This window comes from Lepisosteus oculatus, chromosome 26 (genome assembly GCF_040954835.1).
Source record: "Lepisosteus oculatus isolate fLepOcu1 chromosome 26, fLepOcu1.hap2, whole genome shotgun sequence".
In the NCBI taxonomy this organism is placed as follows: Eukaryota; Metazoa; Chordata; class Actinopteri; order Semionotiformes; family Lepisosteidae; genus Lepisosteus; species Lepisosteus oculatus.
Window position 1 is genome coordinate 2,978,558 of NC_090721.1, and position 12,617 is coordinate 2,991,174.

At 36.0% G+C, this 12,617-nt stretch overlaps 1 protein-coding gene across 1 annotated transcript in view; it reads left to right on the top strand.

Moving 5' to 3' along the window:
• The window catches only part of zzef1 (zinc finger, ZZ-type with EF hand domain 1), a 41,392-nt gene extending 30,147 nt beyond the window's left edge, over positions 1–11,245 (top strand). Inside the window, exons 52-55 of the mRNA XM_015367763.2 lie at positions 771–936; positions 1,594–1,744; positions 7,514–7,585; positions 8,738–11,245. Of these exons, the coding sequence (XP_015223249.2) occupies positions 771–936; positions 1,594–1,744; positions 7,514–7,585; positions 8,738–8,818 (470 nt within the window). The 3' untranslated portion in view covers positions 8,819–11,245. The remainder of the gene's footprint in view (positions 1–770; positions 937–1,593; positions 1,745–7,513; positions 7,586–8,737) is intronic.
• Positions 11,246–12,617: the final 1,372 nt, after the last annotated feature.

Sequence of the window (12,617 nt, forward strand, 5' to 3'; positions counted from 1 at the left end):
TTATGAGGTTGTTATTCTACTACGGAAAAGCTGAGGTATATTCTTGGGATACCAGTTTCATGTAGCAAATTGAATTATGACAGATGGGAATCACAATTTGACAAAACCTTTTATAGTTATTTCAACACAATCTCAAGTCATTATCTCAAATTACTCATCTTTCATTTGTGTGATGACCTGTCAGATTTCTCTCTTTTCTTATTTAGGGTTCAGGCCAGAAAACATTTTGTTGAATTACTTTTGTCTTTTAGTCTTTAAAAATAATTGTGGTAAAACATGATGAGTAGCTATAAATATTTAATACTACACATTTAAATAGCTCAGCCTACAGGAACATTTTTATGAATGTGTAGAAAGAAGCCTTCTACTCTGGTGCCTGAGGTCACATTCACTAAACCTTCTCCAGCTAGTGCTTTGGAGATGTCATCATACTCGAAACTGTATGCCAGCTTTTTTAAGTGTATGCCTAGGAATTTAGCATATAAGTAAATTATTAAAGTCTGAGCTTCAGGTCAAAATAAAGAAAAGGAATATGACACAGCAAATCCACAAATGGGTGGGGGGGAGGAAGGAAAACCAGACAAAAGTAATAAGATTTTTCCCAACGACCTCTGTTCATGCAGAGAATTTATATGCAACAACCACACATACTATGTATTTTTTTAAATTAGTTTTGTGAAAATTCAGCTACTGGATGAAATGATAATGGAATATAAATTTTCCAAATGCCCGCTCATCCATAATGCAAGTGGGGAATTTACCGTCTTTAGGGTTTGAGATCTTGAAGCAGATGTTGGCGGACGAGCAAACCCTTCTGGATCTGCCATTGGCCGACATCTGGGAGTGGCAGGTGGGCGTGGCCTGCCGACAGACCGGAAATCAACGCCTCAAAGCCATTCATTTATTGTTGAGGATTCTTCACTGCAGCTCCAACAGGTAAAAGTCTTCCAGTGCTTCTGTGTTACATAACAAATTATCAAATTATCTTTAAATCAGGAGATCATTGAAAGTCAAAAATCAACGTAGATAAAGTGAGAAATCCTTTGGCTCTTTCACAGGTTCTGAAATGTAGCTAAAGATTGAGTTTGTTGAACGTGTGAATCGCAATGCTTGCTCTTAAGAAATAATGTGCACCTTGAACTTTCCATTATTTTTTTTTCCATTTTAATCACTGTACAGTTTTCATATCTAGTTGTAACTGTACTGTTCAATAGATAATCCTGAGATGTTATCTGTTGATAATTTAATTCCATATTTCATTCTGGGGTTAGCAGTGCTGCATTTGTTGTTGTTTTTACCCAGATCACTGCAAATTCTAAAACTCATACAGAATGGAAATACTGAACATACGTGCCTCAAGACACAGAACTTTATTAATATCCTACAGTGGGATTACCATTAAAAGCAAGGAGCAGTGGTTGCCATGCAAACTAATTCTCTCAGGATTTGCATACAGAGCTCGCTGGTGCACGGAAGCAAATACTGATGCACGTGCTTGCAAAGAAGATGAAGTAATTTTCCTAGCAGTATTTACATATTTTCCAAGTGTTTGGATTTGATTTGATAGGAGGCTTTGTCATTCTTTGTTTGTAGTGGCTGTGACCTGACTCTGCTGAGGCCACTGTGGCAGCTCTTCAGCACCATGGAGAGCGGCTTGAGCCAGGACCCCACCAGTATTAGTGTCCTGCTGCCTCTGCACCGCGCGCTCACAGAGCTGTTCTTCATTGCAGAAAGCAGCGCTACAGTAAGTGGGCAACGGAGCACCTCTTGAGGATGAGAGTAGGCATAACTGAGAGGAAAAACAGCCAAGTTCAGAAGCTAAATAACACTGGCCTTCTCAGATGGTGAATGTGCCAACACATAGGAAAAGTCCCTTTTCATTTAATCAGTGGATGTTTGTTCATGAAAGCTTGTGATCTTACCTGACGTGAAGGTAATCATTGCTGATTTCGAAGGAAAATGCTTGAGAACACACGTGATCTGTAGTCTAGACCACTTCAGTCGTGTTCACGAATGCAAGAAATATCCCAGTTTGGGAAGGAGAAGAAGCTGCCATGCTTGTTCTGTGTTTTGGGTGAGAGATGTGTGGGGTCAGATTTTGTATCAGCACAGTAGGGCCTGGAGTTTTTTTTGACTAATTTTTTAACTTGTATTTCAATCCTCCTGCACAAAAAGTTACTGTAGGTATAGCTTGAAGGCGCTTATTAAACATGCATCCCATTGCAGTGCCTTAATCATCTTGGTCATTTAGTTATTCCAAACTATTCACTTAAAGCATATAGATGAACAGTAATGTGTATGACATTTAATCAAACATTTTCTTCAGCAGCTAACAGTTGATGCAGTAATAAATAAAAATAGTCATCAGGGAAATATATAATTTATCAACAGAACAATCTTGTTTGCCTTGTTTGCAAATACATGAAGTATACATATAATATATGAAGTACTGTATTCAGATTTGAAAATGAGTACAGTGACATAATTAAGATGCTGTAGCATATATCAAAACAGTTTAAAGCAAAACAAAAGATTAGACACTGAGCCTTCACTTCAGTGAAATAGTGTCCAGTGTGGTACTGTATGTCTGGCTGTTAAATTTAAATATTGTTAAATGTATTTTCCTATTGTTCTTTAATGTTGCTGCTTTGAGATTCTGCCCATATGGAGACACACTTGGTAACACCTGGCAATTGTTATTTATTCTTATATGGTTAAAATGAGAAATAAAATTTCAGCTTCACTCCAGCATCAGACCAATTCAACTGCCGTGTTCTGTTTCTATAGTGGTTGTGTTTGTCCACTTCGGATTTGTCTTCATCATCCAAACTGCACCCTTGGTCTAATTTCTTGAAAATTTGCGAACTTCTTTTGTGAAACTTGTTTTTTATATAATTATTCTGGATTAAAGTTTGCATTTTTTTTTTCTGCAGCAACACTGCAAGTGTAATTTTGGAAATCCACGTCAGATGAGTAAACATTTCAGTGTGCTCTGTGCCATCAAGGAGTTATTTGTGGAGTATAGTTAAACTGGACTTGTCAGAATAACTGTCAGTATACAATGATTTGATTGTCCTAGTAAAACTAACAAAATGTAAAAGTTTACTATATGACATACATTTTCACATCAGTGGAGTTGCCAGTAGCGACAGATTTGCAGTCAGTTGTTTTGATTAGTTCTTCAGTTCTCTTTTTGTTGAAAGCAGCAGTCTGTGGTAAATACTTCTTTCTCGGTTTACTTGCTGTAGGAATTGCCCTGCTCTTTATTACATTTGTTGAGAAATGAAGTGTCGTAGGATGGCTGACTTTTTCCAGGGAAATACTGTATTAGCGCAGACAATGTCAAATCATAAATTACAGCATGCTAGACTTCTGCGCTTTCTTCTTCCTCTTTGTACTTTTTCATGGAGCACTGTCTCTCTCTCTCACAGTTGTCAGTTTTGGCCTTTTGTTTTGAGTAATATTGTGATTTTTAGATATTGGTTTATTGTTATCCTGCTGAGTGTTGCATAATGATAAATTGCAGGATTGGAAAAATAAGGTACTTCTGCTGGTGTCTAGTACACCAGTTGGATGTTGTTGCACTTCATTCAATTAAATACCTTTTTTACCACAGCCCTTACACCAGGAGTGTCTTTCTGGATTAATGAATAGGCAAAAATGATCGAAACAGCTACTGCAACAATTCTTAAAAAGTAAAATGTTCCTTATTTAAAATTGAGGGCACCCTTTCCTGTAGATGTTTTCACTGTGGTTGTTTGTAGTCTCTTGCTTCACTACACACATCAAAGCGAAATCTATTCAAGGGATCCGTCAAGTATAATAATCCTTATAAACTTTGTGATAAGACTGACTATGTTTTATAAATGTTTGAATACTGATAGGCTTCATGAAATTCAACACTCCCAATGGACTGTCATTAACAGATCCTTCTGTGAAGAGATGGATAATAAACGGATGTCACTTTAAGAATACAAAAGCTTATTCTTTACATTGAATTTTATTAATGAATCTTAGACTACATCTGCTTTCATAATGTCTAAAAGTTTTTCCATATATGCTGGAGCAGTGTAATGGAAGCAGGCCAGAATATATTCAATGGAGTGACAGTATCAAGGCCTTTATTGTTTAAGTTCAGGATGTGTGTATGTCACTGAAAAACCTTTTGGTATACTATGGCTGTCAAGCAGAGACCTAAGCAAGGAGTATAGAGACATTAATAATGTGTAGGTGTGTTTTTTTTTAATAAAACAAAAAAACATGGATATCTGATTGAGTTACTCATCATGCATTGCTGTAGTCTTGCTGTTAAGTTGTGTTTTTTACATTTAATATTAACTTGATTAAAAACATCAGATCATCTTCATATATTTTTTTTCAATAAGTGCCAGTCTCACATGTTTTGCTCATTACTTGTTGCCTATGGCAGGAATCAGCCATCTGTGAACACAAAATGAGCTGGCCGATTAATATTTTAGTGGGTAGGCAAGTGGCTGCCCACTTAAGGCATCCAAGAAACAAGTTTGTGCGGAGGAGTCTCTTTATCATTTAATGAATGAGTAAGAAAGGAGAAAGAAAGATGGAAAAATACTTTTGGTTAAGATTAATTGTCTTTTCAGGTCCATTCTGAGAATGGTATGTATCAGTTCAGTTTCTCTAAGGGCTTTCAGTTTTAGGGGCATGCCTATTGTGTGAGGAAACTATGAAGGAAAACCACTGATTGAGTGCGTGCTTGGAGTTCATACCTGGCATACTGTAGGAAGGTTTTTTTTAATTTTCTATTAAAAACTTTCTTTACAGTGGTGTGATGAAAAGGTGTGGTGCATGAAAAGTGAAGTGAGTGCTCTGATATCTTCCATTATGTTTCTGACTTCTCATCAAAGTGACCTTTTCATAAAATGCCAAATACAGATTGTACACTGCCTTATTGGAGTGCAAGGAAAATACTTAGCAATTATACTTCCTCAACAGAGTCTATATACATTTTCTATAATGCATCATTTATAGCAGTTACAAGGCTACTTTTAGTAGTCAGTAAGATTAATAAGGTTGATCATCTCTGAGGTTCTTTGACCTTGAGCTTTTCTGCTGTGATCTTCAAATCAGTGGGTTAAGTGTACAGCAGGGGGCGCTCTCTCCTTTTGTGGAGCAGGCGAGGAGATGCGGCAGAAGGCACTGACAATTGTGGAGTCAGAACACATCTCGGAGACCCATATAGGCAATAGCTTGAAAGCGTTGTAGTCTGAGCATTTCTGCAACGTCAATGTGATTCTGAGCAGCACCACACAGAATAATACTGAGATGTCTGAGTTCAGGATCACTGAGGCACACGCTTTCCAGTCCTTTGAAATTGTGGGCTTGCCACAGTAGTTCAGATGAAATATGTACATCTTCATGAATAAATGAAGTGGATATAGCTCTTCCAGCATTAAATATATATATTTTTCCCCAATTAGACTGTATTATTACAGTATTATTTGACTGTATTATTTAGAAAGGGCTGTAAGTATTAGGCCATTGTAACAAATGCAGAGTAATAGGACCTGTGCAGAAGATCATAACTAGCTCAAGCCTCTGCAAGACAAGGCAAGAATGCTGCACGTCAAACATCACTTCCTCTCTGCTTTTGTTGAAGTGTGACAGTTTTTGCCTTATATGTTTTCTCTGAAAGCGTCTAACAGTATAATGTAGGGCATCTATTAATGCAAAAAAGATCTATGGCAAGTGCAGTGAGAGCTAAATATTTTCAACTTTTTCTGTGCAGTTAAATTAGTTTTGTTATGCTATTTGAAAATGCAGTTATTTTTATTAATTATTCCTCTTATCATATATAGTAGTATCTCAGAGCAAAAAACAAAACAAAACCCATTTCTCCAGCACTGAGGACCCAGCACTTTCTTAATGACTCAACATTTTGCCCTCCATGATGATCATGATCTAGTGTTTTAGTTTGAGGTAGTTTGGGGCAGCAGTATTTAAACTCAGGTTAAGAACTTCTTCTGTGCAGTCACCTTTGAGTGTGTATTCACAAGCATTTTTGTTAGAATTTTCCAAATTAAATTTAGTTAATTTAATTACAGTTCTGAATAATAGCTTTTTCACAAGCTATTATCACAAGTACAGATTTTCCTACTGGAGAAATCAAATGTTGCTCCAAGTAATTCTTTCATACAGTATATCTATGTGCTGTCTGGGACCAGTGCTTTATTTTTCTCGTGTGTGTGACCTGCAGTCATGGTACATTTATATAAGAAGATCTGAACAGGAAATGAGGTGCAAGTATGCATGGTGAACAATTTTGAAAAACTATTTCCTTAAAGTAATATCCCGCCCACCACTTTGGGGTGAAGATCTGCATTTTACTGTCTTGATTCAGGATGTGGTCAGACTGTTGTGTGATTTTTTAAAACATCCAATCATTTTCTCAGCAGCTAATCAAAGACATGGCCTGTAGTGTTTTTGTTCTTTGCAGTGCCAGTGCATTTACAGTTAATGTATTAAGATCCTTTTGGAAATAAAAGCCCTTTTTTGTTATTTTATTTAGTCGTTTTTAGTTCTGTGGGTTGCAGGGAATAAAATATATAACATGGCCTACTATGCTAAGGAAAAATGAATTAAACGATTTAATGTAATACTTTGCTTTTCTACAGCCATATTTGAAATTCCAGTGGTAGTAAGTAATGCAAGAGTTTGGATGATGTAAGGAAACAACATTGTTTAAGGGCCCTGAATTTACTGGCACTTCAGCGGTTTCTGACTGTTGCATTTTGAAAATATACAAATGGTTCAGGATAACTTTGGACCTAATTAAAACCTACATGTTATCAGTCACCCTTCTGGTAAAAAAGATAGAGCAGAAGGTTGACAGATCTCAGAAGGATTTGAGAGGTCATGTGCTTTAAGTGAAGCATATACTAGTATTGCTGTTTCAGTAGTTCAGATCCTTCTCAATTTTTACCCCAAACTGTTCAACCTGTCTTGGAGTCTAGGTCTGACCATGAGATTTCTCTGATTTGCATCTATTATTAGGGGATTAAGAACCTCACTTCCTGAGCACATACCTTCTTTTTTGTGTATCTCGTGTGAAAGGAATAAAAACAGTAGCTTTTCCCTGTAAGCAGCCTTCTGTCTTCACTTATAACAAGATATCCCTGTGGTGTGTCCGGAGAAATGGTTAAACTCCGAAAGGACATGGCTCACCTTCCTATATTTTGGCAAAATGTTCCTGTCTTATTGTTTTTAAGTTCAGCAGTAATGCAGCTGGATGAAAGAAAGGAATATTTTTCCTCATTGGCTTTTCCTGCATAATAATTCCAACAACATGAGATTGCTAGAGTAAGCCTGAGTAATTCAGCAGTACAAGCCATAAAACCCTGTGGATTAAGGATGTTTAGCTTTCTAAAAGACTGGTATGTGTTCCAGTGAAATTTGATGGGATGTGCGACGATAGCTCCAGGGATATCCCAGATTTCTGATGGTGAATATAATTTATTTTCTTCTGTCTTCCATACAGGAGCTGGGGGTTCTCCAGGAATACCTGATAGCCCTCACTACAGATGAACAGCTCCACATCCATACAGTACAGGTACAGGCTGCAGCTGGTTTTGACATGGTGATTAAACAAATAGCCTGTGCCTAGCTTGGGCTCAGCTGCTGTTTTGAAAAAGCACATTTTCTGGAGCCTTCCGTGGAATATCGGGATGTAAATAATGGCAAATCCATCTTACAAGAATGAGAAAAAAAAACACTTTTTTTGTTTGGCTTACATATACAACATGTGAAAGTCTGTGTGTACTTGTGTCATCAGATGATTCTTATCTGAGTCTGAGTTTCCAAGCAAATGGCTCAAAACACTGCTTTGTGTAAACAGAATAGAGGCAGTTGCATGCATCAGAGATGATTGAGCCATATCACATCTGTTGCAGACAGCATTAAAGTGACGCATGCTTATTTTTTTTTATCATAGCTCTCTTTTATATACTGCTAATATCTTTTTAAATTGAGTTACTGTGCATTGACTCATCAAATAAATGTAGTTTATTTTCAAACTTTAAAAATATTAACAGTCTATTGGGAATAATATAATTGTATTTCTTTTTAAGATCATCCATTTTATGATGTGATTGCAAACAAAAATGTGACATTTCCACTTTAGACATTTTGAACTTTTGCACTTGATTGTACCTGAGCAATAGCTTGTATCAGTACATAATTATCAATACATAAGTGTCACCAAACTAGGTTAGTGTATCTTACACTTAATTCTTCTGTTAACATGCATGTTTTTATAGCTAGTACATGGAAGACATTAAGTTCACAGCTCATATGAAATTGCTTAAGCAATGATTACAGAGTAAATATAATGTTCTTGATGTTTAAGATTCTTATCTTTAGTTTCCTTTCTCATCAAGAAATAAAACCTGATACACTAAGTAGACAATCTTTAGACTTCAGAAGATGCATGCAAATTATCTCCTGTGCTGTTCTATAGGTTGTAGAACAAAGACACTCCTCAGATGTCTATTATCAGTAATCATAGGCCACAATAGTACAAAGTGTTCCAACTATGAAATAACTACTTTCACTGTAAATTGAAAAGATGCAGGTTTTTTTGTAATATGCAAAGCATTATATGTGAGTGAAAGTCAACCTGGAACAAATGGTATGAAGTACAGATTCATGTGATGAATAGCTGCCCACATTGCATAACGCCCTCTCTGTTAACTTACTTTTTCAGGCACTGAAGAACATTGCTGCTATTAGCCTGGCCATTAATTACCCAAATAGATCAACAAAGCTACTGAATGTGTCACCGTAAATTGGAAAGATCTGACAGAGCACCCAGAGAAGTTTGGATGGCTGGGAAACGTACAGTGACGCCTCTTGAATGTCTTCCAGTAAATCTGACTTTGAAAGGGACACCAAACTGTGTCTGAAGTGATTCAAGCAATGTTTATATTAAAAAAGCAGATTGGTTTGGAACTCATTGCCTTGTCATATCACAGGAGCAGCCAGATCGAGCTTTTTCTTCTGAGGCTTCTGACATGCAGGTCACTGGCATACAGAATGTAAACTTGAAGATGATTTTCTGAACCATAGTAAAGGTTCCATAAGTATCTCTAATACTTAGCATTTCAAATAAAGAAAGCACTGCAGTCGAATGGAATTGCCTCTCATCTCACTGACAGCAAAGTGTGTTATTTAGTGACCGCATTACTTTGTACTGTTCAGTGTCCATCTCTTATCTTCTTTAAACTTGCCTTCAAAATAGCAATCAGAAATGTCTGCCTGTGCCAGAAGCACAGTTCACCCGTTTTTGAAAATCTAGTTGTACATTTTTCTTAGATTTTCAAGTCTGTTCTAAATAAAGTATATGTGCCATATTGCTAGATATTTTAAGAATTTCTTTTAAAAATGGTTTTACTAATAGATCATTGTAAAATCAGATCCGCTTCTTTCACACAACAGGTGGTGCAGCCGAAAAACCACAGTGGTACACTTGGAAACTTATTCAGGACGTATGGACTATCGTTTTTCACACCCTGTTTGAATATGGAATCGGGAAATATTTGATGTGCATATTTCTGTTTTAGTATAAAAATGTTTAGGATAGAGTTGTTGTTCTGTCCTTACTAAATTTATAAAGGAGCTGAGTGATATGCAAAAATAACGGACATAATAGTTCATATAATAAGCAAACTGCAACAAATGTAAGAATACTGTTCAAACCTTCTTGGCACAAATATCTTGAGTAAACTTGAGTCGACTTTTTTTTCCATGAGGTCTTTCTTTCATTTAGATTATCAGATTTCACACACAATTTGTTTTTTTTTTAATTCATGACCACTGAAGTGAGACAGTCTCTTAGTTTTAAGAATTGCATTTAGCAATCCTAACCTTTACCTTATGGATAATTTATTTTTATGTAGAACCATAACCTTGTTTTAATCCTTTTAACTGCTACAGCCCAAAGTGTTATTTCCTAAAATTATATCTGAATCGGGCACCCTGGCTCTTCTGATGTAAACAGTTGGTTTAAAGCAATCCATCCTTATGTGTTTTCCGGTAGGCTAGCAAAGACACATGACGGAAAAAATATTCATCTTTTCTTTTCTAGTTCTAATAGTTCTACTGCTTGTGGAACAAGTCTCTTTGGGTAAAACAATACTCACTTTAAAACCAAACTTGTTTGTTTGTCTTCACTTGGACATGTGAACAGAAAGAGTTCAGATGTTATTCAGCGAAAAAATGCAACAATGTTTATTTGACGTCTCTAGTGCTATGAATAACATGCTCCCTTCAGAATTGATCTGACATACAAAAATTAAAAACTTGGCATGTTGCTTTCCTTCACAGTGCACATTGAATAACCAATATCTTTAGAAAAGGGAACTTTTTTTTTACAGTGTTTTTCCATGATGGCGCAGGTGAATTGCACTGAAGTTATTTTTATTTCTTTTTAAGGTAGTGGTCTTGGTTGTGTCCTTAGCTGCTTTAATAATAAAATAACTTGGTTTAATATTCATTTAAGGAATTAAAAGAAATGCCTAGCAAAACACAAGGGAAAAAACAATGATGTACATACCAAAGAAATAATTACTGTCAAATGTGTTCAATTTGGAATATTATAGATTGAACTATACTTTAGAGGCACTTTATTGATAGCCTGAAATATGATTTATATTGTGGATTATGCACTTGGTGATTGACATGTCAACTGACAGAAGCTGCAGAGATAACAGATTTAACCCGTTTACATATCTGTTTAGTTAAGCGTTGTTAATTTCTTCAGCCTCTCAGCACCTGAGTAGTCTTTGCTTAGGTAGTTTTAGGAGCAACTCGGTTGAATTGAGATACCCAACGCCACGTATTTAAATGTGCCTAAGGTTATAAAAATAATTCTAATTTAATTTTCATACCATTGTAAAGGTTTATCATATTTTTTCAAAAAATACTTTGACATTTTGACAGCTTTTCTATCTTCTTGCTTTATTATTTTTAAGATAGTTTATACAGTTGGTATTTCTTTGAAAATGGCCAGATTTAAATGTACTGTATATAACTGTGAATATTGTTTAATGCAGGAATAAATTATACACGTTGAACCAGAAAGCTTTTCATACTCTAAATGTCATAATTTAATATATCTTTTTGGTGATGGGCTGATGAAAACATATATAAATTGAAAAAAGTAGCATTTTTGATTTTGTATGTGCGAAAAGGTCCCATTAAAAAAATAATCTGACATCACAGTCTGCTGGATTCATTTATTTTTTATTATAATACAGATTTGATGTTGTAAATGAGAAAACACCATTTGCTCTGTCTGATGACCTTGCCTAATATCTTATGTTTGTTAAATTGCTCATTTAATGACGATTTCTTAGGGTTTCCTCGGGCATGACAGTGATTAAGCTATTAAGCCATGTGTTTTTTTTGTGAACAGCTCCATTTTGGATTTTTTGGGTTATCTTACGTACAGTACCAATGGCACAATGGTTTTTCGACTGATGGCAAGGCAGTTTGCAAGTATACCGTACCTGTTATATGGTTTTCCTGTGTGCTCTGCCGATGGTATTTTATTTGTATAACTTTATTTTGTTTATGAATGGACATTGCGTTTTATGAATTTTTTGTTTAATAGCTTAAATTGCCAATAAAAAGTCATTCTAACATCACATTATTAATATCCCACTGAATTGCTGAAGGTAATTGCATGATATTGTGAGTTATGAGGAGTACTGTATGATTGTCATACAAGTATAGTTATATGTTCACATTAAGTATAACAACCATTTATTAATTAGCTACCCCTGCAAATTCTGGCAATTGCCAGGTTCTTCAAGTGTTATCTTGGAAAACATGTGATTCTGTTGAATTCATTCCAGATGCGATGAGCTCTCTTCTCACTTTTCTTTATCATTCTGACACCTTAACATCTCTAAAGTGCTTGGAGTTGCATTTCCTAAACCGATTTGATTGCTTCCTCTGTCCTCCTGTGGTGTGATTCTTTTAGCTACCCCAGGAGAAGAGAACCTTCCTTCAGAGCCTGGAATCTGAGTTTGTGATTCACGGTCAACCAAGCTGAGCTGGTGGCAGATGATTGTATATCAGTGAATGTGGAACCAGAGAGAATGCTTAAAGTGGTGTGGCTGTCCTCCCACACTGGAATTCGGAAGAAAAATAGTTGGATCGATGACACTTTGGTTTTTTTTTTTTACTCCTGTCCAGACATCAAAGGGATCTGTACAAGATTTATCAGTGATGCTGATTTGTTGTGAAACTGGCAAATTCTGTAAATGAACTTTCAGTTCAAAGTGTGTTGAATTTCCTTTGTCTGGTCTGTCCGCTTCCTAAACTAGGTTAAATTTCCCCTTTTCTTTGTTTGGCCAGCTTCTTCTGCTTGGACTTTGGTACAGAAAGCCTTGCACTTGTGATTAGTAGGCTCATTGATCACCTGGTCCTTTTCCTCACAAAGATGTGAGGTCTGGAGCTGGTTTGATAGACATAATTGAACAGATATGATCAATTCAGCAGTCTGGTCGTTGCTCTGGTGATGTGGACATCTTTATGATTCTATTAATATCATAGACAATAGCATACAGTAGTAAATAAGG